General features: G+C 40.4%; 1 protein-coding gene across 3 annotated transcripts; it reads left to right on the forward strand.

The window, feature by feature from the left end:
* The first annotated feature begins 1,521 nt into the window (after positions 1 to 1,521).
* LOC143118810 (meprin A subunit beta-like) lies at positions 1,522 to 13,336 on the forward strand. Of its 3 annotated transcripts, XM_076279925.1 has the most exons (19): positions 1,522 to 1,630; positions 1,861 to 1,928; positions 2,044 to 2,062; positions 5,355 to 5,393; positions 5,602 to 5,633; positions 5,756 to 5,834; positions 5,933 to 6,050; positions 6,294 to 6,472; positions 6,603 to 6,821; positions 7,446 to 7,604; positions 10,303 to 10,527; positions 10,775 to 11,224; positions 11,355 to 11,522; positions 11,760 to 11,865; positions 12,136 to 12,198; positions 12,306 to 12,356; positions 12,604 to 12,648; positions 12,752 to 12,787; positions 13,044 to 13,336. In XM_076279925.1, exons 2-19 carry the CDS (start codon positions 1,866 to 1,868, stop codon positions 13,228 to 13,230), a joined length of 2,238 nt encoding a protein of 745 aa, XP_076136040.1. In that variant the 5' UTR covers positions 1,522 to 1,630; positions 1,861 to 1,865; the 3' UTR covers positions 13,231 to 13,336. The 3 variants fall into 3 exon arrangements, 2 of the variants coding, with proteins under 2 accessions (XP_076136040.1, XP_076136041.1); XR_012986216.1 differs by lacking the exons at positions 11,760 to 11,865; positions 13,044 to 13,336; XM_076279926.1 differs by lacking the exons at positions 1,861 to 1,928; positions 2,044 to 2,062 and having other exon boundaries at positions 1,547 to 1,630.
* The last annotated feature ends 9,485 nt before the right edge of the window (positions 13,337 to 22,821 follow it).

Consider the following 22,821-nt stretch of genomic DNA (forward strand, 5'->3'; position numbering starts at 1 on the left):
GAAGTCAGAAGGTGGTCAGTCCAGTCAAGCCCCTCATTCACGCCGCTCCATTATTAGATTAACGTTATCAGACAGTGCTGTAAAACATGTGCGGGAAGTTCTTGCATGATGGCTAGAGTTGCGGGACTTAAATAAATTATGCGCAATACCCGCAATCCCGCGCTGAAATGTAGGCCCTGTAAAGTAACCTACGGCCTCTCGAGGCTTATTGCTTAATTTTAAGTATTCATGTTGAGATTCATGTTGAGATAAGTATTCATGTTGAGGTTTATAATTAGATTTCCATTCTTATTTTGGAACATTGATGCCTAGGAACAGGATGAAAACGAGACAAAGTTGCTTGAATCAAGATAAGAAATATCCCCGCCCCCGCCCCGCCCGTGGAATTAGGTGACTAGTATGTCCATGAAAGGAGATCTACTGTAAGTGAGCGTGGCCAGGCTACGTTGATAAGCCCGCCATCCAGGAAATGGAAACGCATTGCCAGGAGCCAGGCAAGTATTTCAGTGAAATGATAACAGGCATGCAGGCGTGGCCAGGCTACTTCAGTTACACAACAGGTTGACACGTGCTTTACTTGAAAACTAAAGCTGATTATATTAATGGGAGAAATACAGTATGTCACCAATAGTTTTGTTCATTTCTCAGACATCAGAAATGACCTGATCAGCTTGTATATTAATTGGCTGTGCAAACGTTTTAGGCATTTCCCTTGACAAAATTATTTTTTTCTTATGCATTAGTGTTTATATATTTAGATTATCAAACATTTCTTGGAGTTTCTGATTGTGAAATAGAAACATTCCATATTCATAGTATCCTTACTTTACAGACTACTGTAGTTTTAACATAATTTCTGCACACAACCATAACACTATACATTAAACTTAATACATCTGTGTATACAATATACAGTATGTTTATTATTACATGGACTCTTAATGTAATTTATTTGTTTAGTAGTCATGACAGTATGACTTTGGAACAACTCTGAACCTGTTGCGTGGCAGGCACATTATTGAGTAAGGGTAAGAGGTATAGTATTTCTGGCAAAAGATGAGAATGACAAGGTTTAGCTATTGTCTGTTCCAAACAGGGATGTAGTGGAGGCCAAATGCAAGTACCGTAAACACAGTTTATCCATCTCTGAAATTTCAGAAATAAAGTTTATCTACCTCTTATTACAGTTTATCCACCTCTCAAAAGAGTTTACTCACCGATTGCAACTTTTAACATTCAACACATCACACTGTATTATCCAAATTCAGAATATGTACACTCATCAACATTCTCGGAACCATTTAATACCATTGGTATTGTTATAAACATTGGACAATAACCTCCACCATTATCAAACATGTTCTGATTTTATTAATCCAATGGCACAGTGCACCTCACAGTTATCACAGAATTCATAGTTTACCCACTTCTTATTTTATCACTGCATCCCAGGTTGCAAGACAGGCACATCAAAAGATGAGAAAGATAAGGTTTACGTATTACTTGTCGTCATGGTACACATACTATAACAAAAGTGAAACTAAACCATTGGAGTGCCACTCCAATATTGTACCTGCCGGCAGCTGGGACCAACACATTTTTTCAAGGGTTCGATCAACACGTCAATAAGGTATTTCAGTTTTAAAAAAAATAATTGTGTCTAAACCACTTGACATTTTCCAGAATATTCAGGAGCAATACTTCACTTCATAACATGTGGCTCTAAAATACAGCTGTTAAACTACAAAGATCAAAGGGTGTCAAGTGTGTATGAACAGTATTTCATTTCTTTCCATTGTGACTATACATACAGTGTCATACAGTATATCGGTAATACAGATACTATTGTTCACTGTATAGGTCCAATGGTTTACATTGTATATCTTCTACTTTTGGTGAGCTTTCCATCCTGGACAGCATTGACAATGGTTAGTATCAAGAAACCATGAAGGAAAATAATGATTTGAAGTAATATGTTAAATGTTTAGTGACACCTATTATTTGATGTACAAACATAATCAAAAACCAACCCCTATTTTTCAGCCTCAGCACAGGGTTCAAGGTGAGTTAAAATAATGAATCAAAGCATATAATGACTGTGATGTTGGATTTGCCATGTCGGGATGCTATGTTAATTAAGTATCATTGTTTAAAATTGAGTAGTTAATTAATTATAATGATGAAATTATTTATTTTTGTGTTTTGATTACATTGTCAAAACAATTACATTTATAGTACAGTATGTTCTTACACAGTTATTTTTTGATATGATGTGCCTTCAATAGTCAGTTATCATATTGCTACAAGATGTACCTGTGATTAGGGTTTCGAGTACTATCACGCCCTAACAGATTCTTAATGCCATTTATGACCCACTCAATGGGAAAACAAATTAATCGTATCAGAAATTATCAATTGGGTGATTAATTGCAATTGTCAGAAGCAATAGATCAATCTTCTGTTATATATAAACCATATATTTGGTTTCTTAATCACATAATTTTGGTTGATTCTGTTTCTTGAAACTGTGAGTCTGTGAGTAACTTTATGGCTGTCAGCAGCACATTTTTCCTATATCAGTCACCAAAAATGTCAAATATGATGTTAGTCTTGTGAGAACAAGCTCTCAGTCTCATGACATAATAACAACTATGTTATGCCATGAGACAAGATCTTGTTTTGAGAAGGTATGCAATATACTGTATATAAATACACTCACACACAGGGAAAAAGTGAAACTAAACTGGCCATCTAGCATACTAGGTGTTTTCCAGGTGGGCCGACGGAATATAATATAATATTTGATTGGATTAATTTGGCCAATGATTGACCCAGGGCTGGACTAGGACAAAAAACCGGCCCAGGTATATTTGGCCCAAGTGGCACTAGAAAAGACTGCCAGAGACTGCTGTTATCACAATTAATAGCACAGTATATTAAGTTTGCTAATAATTTTCTAATCCTGGTAGCAAAGGTGCGTCAAAGCGACGTTGATTGCTGGTCAGATTGCTCAGTTTACATTAGATGACCAAAACTCAAAGGTCAATCGACAGCGTGGGTTGTCGTTCTCTCAAAGTCAAGAGTTCCCTTATGGTAAAGATGGGCTGAAAGACTGTAGACTGGGCAACAAAATGTCAAGTCATATGCAAAAGGAAAAGCTTTAAGACATTGAAAGACATCAAAGTGAAATGAGTTCATGTAGCTCTGCTCTACTACTAAAATGTACCAGCAATGTAGGTACATAGGATATGTATACAGGAAAGATAAGAGAAAACATTTAATTCCAACAACAGGCAACAAAGTGAGGGAGGGAATTCCAGAGCTTAGGGGCCATGGAGCTGAAAGACCTGTCACCTTGGGTAGAGAGTCTGGTGCGGGGGACAGAGAGGAGATTTTGGATAGAGGATCTGAGGGAGCGGGAAGGAGTGTAAGTGATCAGAAGGTCACAGACGTAAGGAGGAGCAAGGTCATGGAGGGCTTTGAAAGTGAGTAGTAGAATTTTGAATTTGATTCGGGACAGAACTGGTAACCAGTGAAGCTGAGAAAGAATAGGGGTGATGTGAGCAGATCTCCTGGTATGAGTGAGTAGTCTAGCTGCGGAGTTCTGAATGTACTTATGTATGTGTTAAGTATAGAGCATTGAGTGAATGGTAAGACCAGTTTTCTTATACAGGCGCTCAATACGGCGGCCTGTAGCCTTCATTTCTCTAAGCTCAGGGGGGGTGTACCAGGGGGATGAGCAGGTGGCAGGGACAAGCCTATTCTTTACAGGGGCTGCATCATCCAGCAATGTAGAAAGAGTGTCATTATAGCTGGTGACCAAATTATCAGGTGAGGAGAGCTCATCTTGTAGGTCAGATAGAGGAGAATGTCTGTATGGAAGCAGCAGAGAGGTTGTGGTCAATGGACCTAATGTCACGGTAGGTGATTTGCTCAGAGGAGGGGGGAGGTGGTATGGCAACTGCATTCAATTCATTTATGATCAGAGATACCAGAGACAGAACCAGTGACAGAGTTGTCATTCAGACCAGTAGAACAAAGCAGGTCTAGCGTATGACCCCGAGTGTGCGTTGGAAAGTCAATATGCTGCACCAGATTAAAACAGTCCAGCACAGAGATGAACTCAGAGGTGAACATTCATCAACATGGATGTTGAAATTATCAAGCATAATAACAGCAGGGCAGACAGATGAGGTAACTGTGAGTAGTTTCAGTTCATACAGAAACTTAGTAGATGGTTTAGGTGGCCGATAAACTAGCAACAGCTATTGGGAGGGGTTGAAAGAGAGTAATGCATTCAAATGATGTCACATTGAATAGAAAGAGTTGTTTGACAGACAAATCTGAGTGATACACCAATTGACAATTGCTTGTATTTATACTTCAATATGAAGATTATGTGCTTGCATGGCCAAACTTGCACACTGTCCACTTGCTCTGATTGGCCAATAATGTAATAACGGTCTACAGTACAACATAATAAAAATAGTTTGAATGTAAGTCGATAATGTAATAATTTGCCAATAATGTTATACAATTTCTGAACCAATAACATAATAACTTTTCGTTTCCTGACTGCCAATGCTGTTTAGTGTCAGTTAATAATAATAAGGCAAAGACTATTTTCACCCGATTCAAATGTCAATTTAGCTATTTGTACCAGTGGATGATTAGAATCAATTAGAATCAAATATCCCTTACTGGCAACACCACTATCTACAGGCCGATGGGTGTACGGTTACTAAATGTACACATAAATTAATTAAAATCACAAATGATGTATTTGGGTTATGGCCTAGGTTGATGCATTATTTTATTGGTTCAGAAATGTTATTATTGGTTTTATTACATTATTGGCCGTTATTACATACAGTATATATACTCTTTTGACATTTCCCGTGAGGGAAATTTGGTCTCTGCATTTATCCCAATCCGTGAATTAGTGAAACACACTCAGCACACAGTGAACACACAGTGAGGTGAAGCACATACTAATCCCGACGCAGTGAGCTGCCTGCTACAGCGGCACTCGGGGAGCAGTGAGGGGTTAGGTGCCTTGCTCAAGGGCACTTCAGCCGTTCCTACTGGTCGGGGTTTGAACCGGCAACCCTCCAATTACAAGTCCGAAGCCGTAACCAGTAGACCACAACTGCCCCACATACATTACTGGCTGCTACAGGGCCGCTTGGGCCAAATATGTCAGGGTCTGATTTTCTTGTCCCAGTCCAGCCCTGCACACACACACACACACACACACACACACACACACACACAAAGATATATATACATTTTACAGCTTTTTAATTTTTGCATGCTGTTAAAGCTTTGTATAACACAGTTTTATGTTCTTACAGAAACAAATAGAAATCTTGATATCACAGAGATAAATAAAGGTATGAAAAGCAAAATAAAAGAGACATGCACACAAGAAAAAACACTTGTAACACAGTAACAAATACATTAGATATCCATAATAATGAACTGAAATACATTAGATATCCATAATAATGAACTGAAATACATTAGATATCCATAATAATGAACTGAAATACATTAGATATCCATAATAATGAACTGAAATTGTTATTGATTCTTGATCAGATTTACACCTTGTTGAAGGGGACATCAAGACAGTGAGTTAATCATTTCATATCAGGAGGGGTTTTTTTTTGGGGGGGGGGTGGACAAACTTGGGAAATATTTCCTCAATAGTATCGTCTATAGTATGAAAATGACAGCTCTGTATGGTCCTCAGACTAGGCAGAAGAGGTCCATTAGAGGTCAACAGTACCACTGGCCATTGCCCGTCCCATATGATTTCAGCTACAGCTTGGGTAAACACACCAATTACACACTCAGAATGACCTGCTTCCCGCTCCTTTAATGTTTTTCTTTTTTGTCTAAATGTGTTCAATTTTGTGTTAACATTCAGACATGAATGCCAAAGGAGTCATCCTTAAAGCCTTTGAGCAATTCAGGCTCAAGACATGCATTGATTTTCAGCCCCGTCAAGGGTTTGAACAACATGTCACACTGAGGTGGGGTCTAGGGTAGGTCCATACATATTTGTCTGCACAACAGGGTACATGTCACCACACATGGCACTTTTCATCAGGCTTGTGCAAAATTCCAGAATTGAATTGAAACGGGCTCTTAAATTCCAATTCAATTCTTGAATTTCACTTGCATTTCAATTGAGGTAGCAAACAAGAAGCAAAATTGCAATTCGAATTGTGCACACCCATGCTTTTCATATTATATACCATACCATATAATAGCATATTATGATACAGATGCTGGTCTGAGGTAGGAAGACAGCCTAAAATGGCACAGGACCTCGCCATTGGCACTGGCTGTGACCAAGTGGCCACCGTAGAGCATGAGCTCATGCACACTCTTGGCTTCTGGCATGAGCAGTCAAGATATGACCGGGACAATTACATCTCAATCAACTGGGAAAACATCGAAATAGGTCAGTGATAGATATTTAATATATTTTTAATTGGGAATGTATTATCTGTTACAACATTTCATGAAATTGTTTGATTTCCATGCTATGCCATTCATGGCTTCAACAATATAATGATATTATTTCATTGTAGATGAACAGGACCAATTTCAAATTAACACCAAAACTACCAACAGCACCATGGACACCCCATATGACTACTTCTCAGTCATGCACTACCCTAAAGATGCCTTCAGCAATGGCAAGGGATCTACCATCATCACTAAACTACCTGAGTTCCAAGATGTGATTGGACAGACACTGGATATGAGCCATTATGATGTAGAAGAGCTCAACAAGTTCTACAGATGCAGTAAGTAATTTGCCTCTGCACACTGTAATTGTGCTCCTAATGAAACAGTCTATCTGAGAGATCATCTTGAAACTCCTGTGCTTGACGGAGAGTTAAACATAAAAATAAAATGAAACAAAATGCTTTGCTTACTGCAAAACACTACCTGAACCTCTACTGGTAAACTGGGTATTGTCAGGGACTTTTGCCACTCTGTTGGCCATTTTGTGTATTGTCCTGTGTGTGTTTGCTTTTGCCTGTTTACCATGTGCTCTGTTTGTCCTGTCTGTCATCGGTCTTTGTCCCGCCCATCTCCTTATATGGTCTGCACTTCCTGTTTCTGGATAGATAGATAGATAGATAGATAGATAGATAGATAGATACATAGATAGATAGATAGATAGATAGATACTTTAATGATCCCCAAGGGTAAATTCAATGTTAATTGTGTATTTCTACCCCCCTGTTCCTCTGTCCTTTGTTGGTTCGTCTCTCTGTTCACCCTGTCTGAGTCCTGTCCGTAAGTAAATTCGTAAATGTGTAAGTTTGTTACAATCATGTGTGTTTTTCTAAATTTCCGCCTAGAAGTGTCTTGCGCTTCGGTCCTCCTGCCGTAACCCTGACAGGTATATTCTGTGCTCATAGATGAGTCCATCTCCTTCCTGGACCACTGCAGCTTTGATGATGACAAGAGCATGTGTGACATGAGGCTCTGCTTCAGAAGATCACAAGGTTGGAGAAGAGAGAGCCGAGTAGCTAGAGGTCCCCAGTCTGACCACACACATCTGGACACAGACTCCCATGGTGAGATGCCTAATCAATGTATTGGAAACTGGTATTATTGATATAATAATATATCAATCTCAAGGGGCCATATCAACCCATTCCATAACCACTCATTTCATGTATAGCGCCACCTAGCACTGTAACACAAAAAAGTAAAAATGAGGTGTTGTAATCGCAGGTATCTGTGACCTAACATAGTCAAAACTGCACGAAATTGGAAGTGTAGGATCATTATGACACCCTCTGTATGCACGCCAATTTTGTGGAATTCCGTTCATGGGGGGCCACACAATAAATTAATTTATGTTACTATACACCAACTGGCCTGTAGGTGGCCGGAGACAGTTTTCTGTGAATATCTCGAGAACCGTAGGGCCTAGGAGGTCCACCTTTTTTATGTATGTTGGTCTTAAGGGGGCATGTCAACCCATCCCATTACCACTTATTTCATGTATAGCGCCACCTAGTTAAAAATTAAAAAGCAAAACATTAGGTGTTTTCATCACAATATCTCTGGCTGACAAGGTCAAAACTGCACGAAATTAAAAGTGTAGGATCATTATGACATCCTCCGAATGCATGCCAAGTTTTGGGTACTTTCGTTCATGGGGGGCCTTACAATAAAATAATGTATGTGTACATTTAGTGACGTACACCAACAAGGATTCCCGGGACACTGAAAGACCGGGGTACATAAAACTTGGTGGGCATGTAACCCCACATGGATAGCATGGAACCGTCGTTTTTTGTTTTGATCTGTAGCCCCCCCGTTGGACTGGACCCCCCGAAAGGAGGGTAGGGCAGACACAGTTCTCTGTGAATATCTTGAGAACTGTAGTTCTACCAGAAAGACTCAGTAGACAGAATAGAATCAGTTAACAATTGAATTAGTAAAGGAACGGCTTGGATGCAAGCATGATAGAGTCCTGAATAGGTAACAGTCTTTGGCGTAGGCCCCGTCTCAGATCCGTCCAGCGATGAGCGGATCTCGTCTCCTGCCGATGGATGAAGGCAGGGGCGGGGAGCCTACCCCCCACGACGAGACGGGGACCAACTGGTGGCGGTGGCTGAAGGAAGATGATGTGGTAGGCAGACCGTGCCCGATGGACGTGGACTGCTGGCAGAGGTGGCTGGAGGGGAGGTGGAGGGGACGTCAAAGTCGGCGTACTGAGAAGCAGAAGCAGTGTTGGGTGGTACATATTTAAAGAGCCCATTGAATTCCTATAGGCTAGCGCTGATTGAATGAGTGAATGATCAGATTGCAGGGCTTTCCCGAAAGTAGGCAAAGCTAAGATTGGCTCCGTGTAAGCATGGGAGGAGTAAGGAGCTTCGCTGAAGCTATCATGGACTAGGATGAACATTTTTTTCCGTATGTTTGCCTCCAAGGGTCATGTTAACCCCTTTCATGTGCACACATGTGCACAAACAGATATACACACACACACACATACATTCACAGTAATCATACGTATGACACATACTCACACAGTAGACATACAGTATGTACGCTTGCATTAGAGTTTAGATTCTCTGCCCGAGCCCGAGCCCGAACTTGACCCGCGGGCCGGGTCGGGCCGATATTTCCAGCCACTATCCTCGGGCCGGGTCCTTGATCAAGCTTGCTTTTTTTTTAGCCTACTTGGGTGGGGAGCTAAAGCTATGCCATAGTCAGACTCAGAAATATTTTATATTTATCAAAGTAGGCCTAAGTAACAAGTGTATACAAAGTTATACAAGTTAGGCTCAGAGTTACAAAATGTCAATTGTAATGTCATCTGCGCAACACGTGTCATGCGCAGCTTCTCCACTCGCACACATCACACCGGGCCTGCTGTGCTGTATTGTGTAGCTTAAGTGCAACGTGAAGCTTGAAGATGTAAAGAAAAAAAATGAAAACAGGAGAAATAACTTCGAGGAAGTTTGGAGAAAAGTCGGAGGTATGCATTTGTCAGGTAGGCCTATGCTTTGTTGCGTGCATTAAGTGCGCACGATGTTCACCTATAACAGCAAAAATACTTTAACATGAACATGAAGCAGGCTTGCCATGGCAGAAATAATGATAGCCAGCCTTCAATTTCCTCTTTTGTCCTCTCAATGTCCTCTAAACGGATTTCTGTAGCTCAAACAGCTCTGAATTGTAGTTGAGAACGTCAGTTATAATGGCCCACGTATTTAAAAAATGTCGGGTTTAAATCAGGCTTGGGCTCATAATTACAGTTAACGTGTCGGGCCGGGTCGGGCTCGGGCACAATGTGCACGGGCTCGGGTAGGGTCGGGCTTGATTTTTTGGGCCCGATCTAAGCTCTAGCTTGCATGCACAGGCACATACGCAGGCACACACACAAGCACGCACACGCACACGCACACACACACACACCCACACACATAACATAAACATGTACATGCACACATGCACACAATTCAAGAATTTCTCAGAATTATGAACAGGCAAGATGGAGGTGGGGTTGTATAAAATGAATTTTACATGTGAAATCTATGAACTAATCATGTTTTGGTACTTGTTGTCTAGCAGATACCAGTGAGAATTGAGTGTGGATAATGCAATTTAGTGAGACAGTTAGAATCATATAGGCCTTTCAGCGTGATTTATTTTTGTGGAAAAATTGTGCTGGACTGGGCGGCGGTCATATTTTGTACCGCTCTGCGGTACATCTAGTTATAATATATTATGTCTGTGTTCTTTCTGTATGTTTAGGCACAGGATTCTTCATGCACTTCAGCACCAAGAGAGGCAGAGTGGGACACTCGGCCAGACTACAGACCAGGAGGATGACCCCCAGAAGAAGCTGCAAGGTCCAGTGCCTTGAGTTCTTCTACTACCACAGTGGGTGTTGGTCTGACCAGCTCAACATCTGGATAAGAGAGTTTGATGGTGTGAATGACACTGAAGGAACTCGTAGACTCATGAGTCGAATACAAGGTACTTAGTACAGCATAACAAATCACACTTAAACACCTAAACACCTCCTACAGTTCTAAATGAACTCACAAAGGCCTAATTGTCTTTGTTCTTAAAATCACTAATGCAGTAATTAGCTTTTGCTCTTAACCACTAAACTGCAATGTGCAAGTATTACTGTGCCATTACTGTGTTTTATGAGGTTTTCTTTGAGACATAGGCCTACTGTAGTCTCCAAAAATCCATTGTTTTTCCACTTCACTTCCAGGTTCTCCAGCTGACTACTGGCAGCTCCACCATGTTCCTCTGAACGCCACTAAGACCTTCCAAGTGGAGCTTGAGGCCATCAAAGGAGGGGGTTCCTCCAAAGGCGGCTTCTCTGTGGATGACCTCAACCTGTCAGAAACCGAATGCCCCCATCACACATGGCAGATCAGTAACTTTGAGGAAAAATTAAACATTAGTGCAAACAACTCATTTATTCTCAGCCCAAAGTACTACTCTGAAGACGGATATAGGTACCAGATAATGATACGACTGAACAAAGATTATTTTGGAGTATTTGTACGACTAGTGTCAGGGATTAATGATGATACACTTGAATGGCCTTGCGACTCAAGGCAGGTCACAGTTACATTGCTGGACCAGAACCCTCACATTCAAAAGCGCATGTCCAAACAAAGAAGCGTAACTACAAGTTCATCACAAGACCTTGACGGTGAGCTCAATTTCGGGAGCAATGATCTTAGCTTTGCGAACACTAGGCCTTTTGATTGCAGTAATGAAACTTGTTCTTCACACAAAAACCAAAAGCACAAAGGTGAATATTCTCTCCTCCACAAATCCAGAATTCTTTCACAAGCCAAGAACACAGGGAACTCTGCAAACAGATGACAGCTCAGAAGATTTCTATACTAACGATGGGATAGGGGATGGCGTCTTCATGTCAGCTACTATTCTCCAATCCAGAGAATTTATGAAAGGAGGGGATGTTTTCTTCCTCGTTTCTATACAAGGTTGGTCTTGATCATTTTTTTTGTCCCTGCAAATTAACCATGAGGGGGTTGGTCTTAGCCAAGATAAATCTCCACTGAACGAAATGATGTCTAAAGTAATTTAAAATAACACTGTTAACATATGTTCTGTGCTTGTGTGATCATTGTAATCATTCTTTGGTTTCCATGTTCACTATAATATTTAAATGTACTGTATACGCAAATTCCACAAGCAATAGTTGATGTATATGTTTGTAGACATCTCCAAATTACGCAACCTGGACTCACTTCCATGCCCCAGCATCTCAGTGAAGAACTTACCTGGGCAAAACAATGATGACCATGAAGTCCCATGTACAACTCTGTAAGATCAGACTACTAGCATCTGATTAAATCTGTACCTTTTGATAACATGCCAGTGAACTAAATTGTGTTCAGTGTGAAGGATGTGATGAACAGGTCATTTTTACAGGATGGTGTGCGTGTGTGTGTGTGTGTGTGTGTGTACAGTATTTTTGTGCTGAGGCCCATTTGTAACATCACTAATGGTCATGTAGTGTGAAGGGACTAGGGACGTATGCTTGAAAAGGTTGTTTAAGGTAGATACTCAGTGTTTTGTTAAACTCCCATACAGGTCTTCTCTTTATAAAACTCCACACCCTAGCACCACCCCCTGTACAACAGCATCAACAACCAGGTATGACACTAAAACATGTAATACCTATTCATACTACTTTGTATGATAATGATTTTTTTTTTCTCTCACACACCTCACAAATGTGTTTTTATCTTTAATCTCCACAGAGAACACCGCATCATGACCCCAGGCAACCCTGAGGTCACCCCACCTGACAGGTAAGTGATCCAATGCATTCGGGAGTATTGGTGACACAATGATGTTGAATGTAAGGGATTGTACAGGATATTTTAACTTTAACTTTTTTTTCTGTAACATTAATAATGCTTACATCGTAACGTATGACCAAGGGACCAGGGCTGCTAATGCTTGCCTGGGAAAGACTGGTAGACTATATTAGATGTTGTGCTTTGTAATGGTCCCATGAATGTCTTTTTTTTAATAAAACTGTTTTGACACCTACAGTATGCTCCCTAGCACCATCCTCAGTCCAGCTACTGCAACAACTGGGTATGGCGCTGTTATGCATATCCACATTAATTTGTGTCACAATTAAGATTGCTCTTATTTTCATTGGACCTCAAAAATGTTCAATAACCATTCATCTCCACAGAGATCACCAGGTCATGACTACAGGCAGCACTGACGGGTATGTAACCCAATGGATTCTGATGCCTGTGGAGTCTCACTTACCACAAGCACAACAACATACCACCTCACCAAACCAACTTAATTCAGCGAGAGCCTCCAACATGCAATATGATTCAATATTTTGCATAGATAGATAGATAGATAGATCCAATAATCATACATGTAAAGTGTTAAAAGCAACTCTAGAGAAGAACAGTTTGGAAGCTAATCAATTGGTATGATGTCTTACACTGTACATCATCTCTTTTCCACAGATCTGGAGTGTTTTCAATCAAGACTGATGTCTCCCCATGGGTTGTAGTCACAGTTGTGCTGTCCTTGATCTTTATTATCTGCACTATCTTGGGTGTGATGTATAAAAAAGCTTGTTCCAAGATAAATACAAAGAGCATATCATATCAAAACTTGTTACAGCTTGAACAAGATCATCAAATAATATAGGAAACACTTTGCATTAGGCAAATGTATACAGCACACCTCCATTGCCCTTTTTGTACTACTTCTTTCATTCTTGCAAGATTGTAAATAAATTATTAATTTTAAGAAATTTCTACTTTTCTATTTTTAATTCACACCATTAATACAGACGATGTGTACCTGCACTGCACAGCTATAAGCTGTTTCAGGTCACAGTGTCTACTAAATAATTTTTAAGTGAGGTGGCAGTGCTCAGAAATCGTTTTAGCTTTTCTTGATGACGTGTGTGTGTGTGTGTGTATTAGCCAGATTAGCCAGCCAGGACTGATACATTCCTGAGAGACAAAAAAAAAAGTATCTACTCACTACTTACATGAGAAGAATAGAAACGTATTGGCTCTTATAGAGTATGTGTATGTGAGATGTACATTTTTCATCATGGTGGCAAAGCCCACCGTTCACCTGGTCCCTGTGGACCAGGGGTGGGCAACTAATTTCCCCAAGGGGCCACATGACAAACTGGGACTGTTGAGGAGGGCCGGACCCAAAATACCGAACTCAAGTCTGAACTCAATTATGTTCAATTCTATTCTGTTCTTGTATAACATTAAGTAAATCATATGGTTTTGTTTACTAGTCGTAAGAACAGATGAAAATGTGAGGGAGACAAAGGAAAAACAGCAATATTTAATCTATGTCCAGTATTTAATCCTCATTCTCGAAAATTATTTTTTGACATTGACATTTTTTTTCAGTTTTCAAAGACTGATATAAAAAACTACTACAATATCTATATAGTTAGGCTAGGTCATGAAAATGTGAAGGAGTCAGTACAACCGATAGGCCTGTGCCACCATTTCATCAACACTCAGCAATATTTCATCATTAAATCATTCATTACATTAACTCTATGCAGAATTAGACTACGAAAATGTGGAGCAGACAATAGTAGGCTGTCATTAGTTAATCAACATGCACAAAGAAAACTATTTTAAAAATGTAGGCTATGTTTTTGCTTTAACTTTATGCACATAACTGTGATTGGTCAACTCGCTCTGTGTGTTGAGTCGGCTGCTTCAAGCAACCTGTGGGTAGTAGCATCATACTAGTTTGCTAACATAAGCTTTAATTGCAAATAAACTCAGACATATTTTGGTTACAATTACGGGGTTATCCGATTGTAAACTGTCTATCTGCCAGTAACGTTTTGAAATGAACACTTCGTATCGCCAACGAGCAGCAGTAGGAGTTCGTTCTAACAACCTTTGCGGTGGTGAGCGACGCAGACATAAGACACAAAACTTTTACGCCGACGTAAAGGCAACTGCATTGTGTCGACGCAGAAGCATAAATTCTATTCACCAGCACATCAGTGAGGGTGTTTACGTCGTATGCATCCACGCACAAATGTATGGGCGTACAAATAGCAGTCGCTTTAAAAATAAAAACAACGATATTGATTTGCATGCATTATCTCTATGCTAGGCTCTTGACTATTGTTCTTTCACGGACCTTACGCGGGCCGGTCAGAGAAAGGCCACGGGCCGGATGTGGCCCGCGGGCCGTATGTTGCCCATGTATGCTGTGGACAGACAGAAATGGCTTTACAGAGTATATTATATTGGGTTGAAAGAAGATGGCGGTCTCAGACTGATCTTAAACTTGAGTCATCTGAATGCCTATTTGAAACAAATACCATTCAGAATGATTTCTCATCATCAAATCCTGAACAGTGTTCGGCATTGGGACTGACTTAGCGCACCAACACTCCTAAAGCGCCACCTGTCGGTCACGCTCAGTCACCTCAGGTGGCTCGGCTTACAAGTGAACTGTTCAGAGTGCTCTCTCAAACCCACTCAGAGGCTGGATTTTCTTGGACCCGATCTCAACTCCAAGCACATGGCAGCGAAGCAGACATAAAGGCAACAGGCGGACATCCTCGATGTGTGCCTGCTAAGCATACAGTAGTTCCGCTGGGAGATACCCTCAATGTACATATCTGCCAGATGCGACTGACGCGTATCATTGAATCAGTACTAATGATCTTGCAGCATCCACCTCCACCCTCAAAGTGTACCTGGCAGCCCCGCCTTCCACGAAGGTTGGTCTGGCCTGACACCAAGGGCTCACCACTTTGTGTCCCGCTTCCACTAAGGCACACAACCCCTTAGAGTGCCGTCGACAGTGTCAATGCCCCCATGGGACTTCACAGTGATGCTAAAACCTCTTGCTAGCATGCCTTTCGAGCCCCTAGATAATATTGAGCTCAATGTGTTAAAACAGAGCTGCTGCTTGCTCAGACAAGAGTCAGACGTGTGAGTGACCTAACAGCACTATCAGTAAACCTTACCATCTTACATCCGAACCCACTAAGGTGCTTACCTCAGCCCTCAGAGTCATCGAGCCGTCTGCTTTCCGTCCTGATGTCCAGCAGGAGGAGATGTGGCTACACAAACTCTGCTCAGTGAAAGCGCTCTGCACTTACACCAACCGAACACGGCCCCAAATACAAGACTGAACAGCTCTTCATCTGCTGTGGGACCAAGGCAGTTCAACTGAAGTGCGAGATGGCCTTTGGGTGATACCTTTGCCTGCTTTCACAGCCTGGACATCACTAGGACGTTAGTAGCCTGCTCTGTGCTTTTATCTTCGCGCCAGTGAGTATTCCTCCTGGGGCCTATTGCACAAAAGCAGAATTAAGACATCCAGGATAAGTTACTGAGCTGCGCTCAATGAATCCAAAACAAGAGCGTACAGGCTTAATTGGTTGCACAACGAGCAAGCCAGGATGAGCAGACACGGATTCATCAAGCCAGGTGAAACCTATCCTGGATAAGTGCGCGCTCACGGCTACCTCAAATAGACCCCGCCACCGATCACAGATTCACTGATTCACCATGGCAACTAGAGCGGCTTCATTGCTTCTTCTACGGTGTGAAGTAGGTAGATAGTCTTCTCACAACAGCAACAAACAGCAACACCTCTGTTAAGGAGAATATTGCAACTAGTTCCGCGACCACCACGCGTGAAATGGTTAGGCACTCCCGTGACGTCACATTGTCGCATATGCAGGTCGGGAATGGCGAGTATGTAAAAGTTATTTAATGATCACAAACGTTTAAATAATGACAGTGGGTCTAGGTATATGTGATAACAATGTGTAGTGGGCAATGGAAAAATTATTGGTTTCCGTTTGTGGTGACTGCTGACTGAGATAAGGGATGAGATTAAATAGATCCTGGAATTTAGCCTGGTCTGGAGCAGGCTAGCTCCACAGAATAAATCGCCATGGTAACTTATACCATAACATATCCTGCTGCCCCCTATCCCACGTTTGTGCAACTGGATCACGGATAAATTGAGCCAGGATAACCAAGATATCCCAGCTTAATCCCTTATCCTAGTTTTGTGCAACGGGCCCCTGAAGACCATCCATGTCAACTGTTGCCATAAGTAAACAAAACTAGTCAACTAGCATTACACTGCAGACTTTGACTAGCATTTTAAACAGCTAATTTCTGCCGTTTCTACGAGACAAATGTTCATATCAATCTCCAGTTTATGCATCTCATTAACTTTGGTTTTGCATGTGTAGCAGAAAGGAATGTGGTTCCTGTCTGTAGTCAACGTCACGTCAACTAGCAGGTAATTGGTCAGCCAATCGCTTTGGTGAGACTCCTACATATATACTCAGTGACTGCCTTTTTCTGTTACGTCCGACTGGCTGGTTGTTGCTCACCCAATTTCCGCTATTTACACAGGTAACAGCGTTTCGGCGTTTTCCTCTTGAGGCTCTGCTTTTGTTTGACTTGGTGGCCGTTTAGTTATACTAGTGCCTTTTTGTGTATACAGCGTCCTTGTGGATCGATCCTCCCCCATCTCTGTAGCTGGCATCGCTTCGCAGCTGGTATGTTTACACTTTTCTTCGCGGCACATGTAGGCTACATTGTGTCACATATAGTAAATGTTTGTTTGCATTTTAGGTAGTTGCTGCTACTTTCACCCTAGTGCTTTTGCCCTCTGCAGTGCAAACTTGCTGGTACGTAGCCCTTTTCGAGTGTTAGCCAGTCTTTCCTTTTAAAATATACATTGACATTCAGTTTTATTTCGTATTGCAGAAAACTACGGGTAATTAACAGCGGGATGGGGAACTGCTGCCGTGCTGCTGTGTAACCGCTGCTGCTTTGTCTTGACTACGTCGGACCCTTTCTGCCACCAGTGTTTAGGCCTTCTACACAAAGTGCTGCAATCTGCCCTTGTATTTTTGTTTTATTGTTAGCGGCGCATAGACAAGCGGTCGTAACGCCGCAGCTTACACCTAGCTGGCTAGCTGGCCATCAGTCTTCCTATAGTGTATTATTGTGTGACCATCATTGTCTCGACTTCATGTTGTCTTATGTGTCACCCCCTCCATTCTGTGTGTTTAGTTAAGGTGTCCAGCCATCTCACCTCTCCAACTCTGATTTATGTTGATTTTGTAACTTGTTTCTAACGTCTGATTTCTTTTGTTGATTTGATTTGCCATTGGCAGGAGGCCCATTCACTTGTGCTGCTGATAACCAGTGTCTTAGCATTTGTTTTGTTATTCACTTCTTTATTTTGTATATTTGTCTGTTTGTTTGTGTTCCACTGGCAGGAGGCCGCTTCCCCTGTGCTGCAGATAACCAGTGTCTCAACCTCTGTTACTTTGTAACTCCTTTCTGGTTTGCAGTTATTCCAATTTGATTTATCATTGGCAGGAGGCTATTTCACCTGCGCTGTTGATAACCAGTGTCTTAGCATTTGTTTTGTTATTCACTTCTTTATTTTGTATATTTTGTTTGTGTTCCCTAGTGGAAATTCCAGTAGAAAATCCAGTAGGTAGTCTACTGGTGTGAACTGGTCTGAAATGGTCTGTATTGGTTCCAACTGTTTTTTTGATTTTGTACTGGTTTGCCCAGTAAGTAACACCAGTTAAAACCATTTTAAACCCATTAGAACCAATAGAGCTATTGGGCAGGGGTGGCTCACCAGTACCATCCAGTTGAAACCAATAGGATGTAACTGGTGTCTGCCAGTTTAAATGAATATTGGTCTCAACTGGTTAAACAAGTGGTCTCAACTGGTCTAGCAGGGCCTAAAACCACATTGGATTAATTAATCAATTCAAGAGTATTTTAATCTATCTGAAAACAAATGGCCTTTATGCTACATACAGAGCCGGACAGTAACGGAGTACATTTACTTGAGTACAGAACTTGTCTCAGAATTTCCTACAGCTTAACTCTGACAAAACAGAAGTCCTTTTCATTGGCCCTGACAAAGTTTATAATCAAGCTAAGACTTTTCTTGGAAATTTAGCCTCAAATAACAAGACTACTTCTAGAAACTTAGGGGTTTTATTTGATACAAATTTAAAATTTGACCAACATGTAAAACTCCTTGTGCAGTCCTGTTATCAACTGAGAAACATTTCCAAAATCAGATCAATGCTTTCTTTAAAGGACACAGAGAGAATTATACATGCATTTGTCTCATCTAGACTTGATTACTGCAACGCCTTATTCACCTGTTTAAATCGTCATTCCATCTCTTGTTTACAAACTGTTCTTAATTCCGCAGCCAGACTTTTGACAAAGTCTAAATTTAGGGAACACATCACCCCAGTTTTGGCCAATCTTCACTGGTTGCCAGTGAGTTTTAGGATTGATTTTAAAATCCTCCTTATTACCTATAAAGCATTACATGGTTTGGCACCTGACTATTTAACAGATTTATTAACCCCCTACTGTCCAGCTCGGCCCCTCAGATCCTCCAGCCTGGGACTTTTAGTTGTTCCAGAAAGTAAACTTTCAACTAGGGGTGACCGATCATTTGCAGTTAGAGCACCCAAGCTTTGGAACAGCCTCCCTTATAACATCAAATCTGCACCATCTGTGGCTGTTTTCAAATCTAGTCTAAAGACCCACTTATATAAAATAGCTTTCCTTAAATAGTGAATGATTCCACTCATGTCTCTGCTAATTTATTATCATTATTATCATTTCTGTTTGTTTATTTTGTCTTGGGTACTATACTGTATACCTTTTCTATTTTCTTTTTTATATATATTTAGTTAAGTTTGTGTTTGTAGTTTGGTAGTTTACTATTTTATCATTTTTATTATTATTATTATTATTACTATTATTATTATTATTGTTGTTATCATTACTATTGTTTTGTTTTTTGCTTTGTTTTGTTTGTTTGTTTGTCTGTAGAGCACTTTGTGCTTTGTGCTTGAAAAGTGCTATATAAATAAATTTTATTATATTATTATTATTATTACAGTACTTGAGTACAATTTTGAGGGATCTGTACTTTACTCGAGTATCATTTTTGGGGAGTACTCATGACTACTCAAGTACATTTAAGAGGCAAATATTATACTCTTTACTCCACCACATTTCTATCCATAACTGTGAGTACCCGTTACTACTTGTACAAAAAAAGGAAAAAAGAAAAATCTCGGAAACCCTCAATTTGTTGTTTCCCTCTCAAACGTGATTGGATTGTGCAGGCGCCACTGATTGGGACAGCCTATCAGCAATCACCTTCAGTCAACTCCATGGTCAGATTTAGATAAGAGACGAAACCATGGATGAAACAATGGATGAAGACGCAAAAGGTCCATCCCGGGAATGTGCCAACCTGTGGCCCCACCTCGCCAGACTATTTCAATTTTCTGAAAAAGTTAATGATAGTTTTCCCTTCAAGTGTTTCAATTACAAAATAGTATTTTAAATACATGTATTAGAAATACTGCTCATCCCTGGCAACATGTTAAAAGATGAAAATGACTTGATTTTACTTTCAATTCCTTTTACATTCTCCAAGGTATTAACTAATTAATCATTGAATAATCAGCATTAGTGACATTAAAGTTCAAAAACTCTTTTATTATTATTTTAATAATGGACATAATAATCTATGATATGACCTAATATGCTGAGGAAATAAATTTAAATACAAGGTATTTCAGGCCACAGATATAACCTAGCAAAGAAATAGACATTGAGGGGAGTGTTCATTTATTTTCATTGTGTCCCCGGGATGAACCCTGAATGAACACTCCCCTCAATGTCTATTTCTTTGCATTGATGTGCGACTTTAGAGTTGATGAACTCCGGTGATATGCAAATTCCTTGCTGCAGACATCGCAGAGGACTTTATTTTAATCAACACCTTCAGGACGTTTTTTAAAAGTAAATGTTCCAATCAATGATCTAGACAGCACATTTTCTTCTCTCCTTCTTTTTACAGTCTAATGGTTACTGACTACAACAGCTCGGGGTCAAAGGTCATACGGAATCGATTAATCTGCGTTAAAATTAATTAATCAAAATGAATCAGTTATTTTGACAGCCCTAGTATTTTTCATAACTCCATGTAGGACGTTTCTGTACATAAATGTAAGCACTGTGGCACTAGTAATGCAATATTTAGAAAATGTAGGCTACTCCTGTACTCTTGGTACTCAAGTACTTTTAAAAACAAGTATTTCAGTACTTTAAATTAAGTAGAGATCTGACTGTTGTACTTTTACTTGTACTTGAGTAAAATTTAGCAAAGGGTATCTGTATTTTTACTCAAGTAATGAAGCTGTGTACTCTGTCCGCCTCTGGCTACATAGGCCTATAATAGATAGATTATTTTGGAAGTTTAACAGTTCAACAAATAACAACAACTTTGTTTTATTTTGTTTATTTTGGAAGTTTAACATCAGTCTTTTTCATAGGTATTGGGGAATGTGCAGATGTAAATTTTTTCCCCAAGGTCAACAAGCATACACTTACTAACAATCTCACTCGGGACCAAAACACATTTTTGCTCTGTATTATGGACACATGTTATATGAGGGGTGCTTGCAATAGATTTCTTGTGATCAACCTTGAAAAGCTTTACAATAAACATAATTTCAGAGTTGTGCACACAAATTTGAGTTATTTCTCCAAATTTTCCCTCAGGCAACTCTATTACAGAATTTTTAGTTTTTAAGCATCTTTTATAATCTATGCTGTCAAGCCTTTCACCTTTGTAGGTGGCTCTGCTGTAGACTGAGACTGTTGTTAGCTGCCTACCACTCCTGGAAAACAACTCCCTCTCCTCAGAGCTAAGTTCATATGGATGTCCCTCTCCCAAAACTGTTGTTCCATAATGCTCTTCTGCCACTTTTAATCTCGGACAAGATGTTAGCTCTAGACAGTATGTAAGAATGTCATCTTTGATGGTGTGAATTTTAGAAAATATGACAAGTGTGTTACGCAGCACAAATTTGTCAATTATTTGTGTGGCTACACCTCGCGTTCCCTTCACTAGCTTCAAAATTTCCCCATTTGCAGATTCAAAAACAAAAGCACTGTGGGCCCAAAGAGGTCCCCAAAGCTTTACACTTTTGGCAAGATGAAGTAGTGAATGTACATTTGAAGTCATTTGCTCTTCACTGTAATGCTCCTGAACCCCACACACAAATTCAAGTAAAAGCATGTCTGCGGCATTTACTTCTCTTGGATAAATATTTGATTTTAGCAAGAGGTACACAGCTTTGACCAGTTTAGCAAAATGATTGAGGAATTTTGAGGGGAGAATTGAATTTAAACAGGGTAAAGAGTAAAATAACAGCCAAGAACGCCACTCAGAAGCTTTCCAAAATCTGCGCTCTTTAACTGATCTGGGTAAACGTGAAATATTTCTAGGAGGGCGAATGCCTAGAAGTATTGAGTCAATTGCTTGCAATGCATTTGGAGCACCAATGTAAAATGCTCTCCCAGAAGAGGAAAGCCAGAGTTCTGTCAGCTGTCTTGTCACACCAAGAAGTACAGAGTGCATATAATCTGGTATGAAACCCCAGACAATATCAAAATAAGGCAGGTTTATAAGAGGAGATGGCCCTTTTACACCCTTATAGGTGACCCCATCTTTAAGGGCTTTTTCCATATGCCTCACCATATCTCTGCTACTTCTGTCAGGGTATTCAAATTGTGTCACAGGGTATTTTACTTGCCCTGACACCAACTGGCCTGGATGGTAGCACCAACTGCAGCCAAAATACCCATTGAACTGTGTTGTATTTTGCATTGTGGGTCTTGCCACAGAGTCAACAACACAGCATAAACCTATTAATTTAGAAACAACCCAATTGTGAGATTTGGTCATCCACCTAACCCCTCTTTCAGCTAGCATTTTTGCATCCTCAACAAAATGGTGGAGGAAACTGCTCATTTTGGGGTGTCCCTTCCCAAACCACAGACCAGCTAGCGCCATATGTTTTCCTCTCTCTTTAGGGGGTAGCTCATTTAACATACAGTGGATTGGCCAAATTGAAAAGGGGGAGGATTTGAAAACTGGGCTTCCATCACTGTTGAAGATGTAAGAAAAGTTATGATCATCATTTAAGATTTCTCCAGGGCCTGATAATTTTTGGTATAGGTCACCATCTAAAATGTCTGAAATAGAATCATTGGCGTGTCTGTTTTTTCTGTAGTTGAAAATATCTGTACCATCTAATTTCTCAAGGATGCACTGGATTTGCGGAGCAAGGGGAATTGTAATAAAGAAATTGTTTTGTTTAAGGTCTTGTGTCTTACATATACCGTGGCA

This window comes from Alosa pseudoharengus, unplaced genomic scaffold (assembly GCF_046254945.1).
Source record: "Alosa pseudoharengus isolate Yale_2024_CS ecotype anadromous, Long Island Sound unplaced genomic scaffold, YU_APseudo_1.1 YU_APseudo_1.1_scf_12, whole genome shotgun sequence".
In the NCBI taxonomy this organism is placed as follows: Eukaryota; Metazoa; Chordata; class Actinopteri; order Clupeiformes; family Clupeidae; genus Alosa; species Alosa pseudoharengus.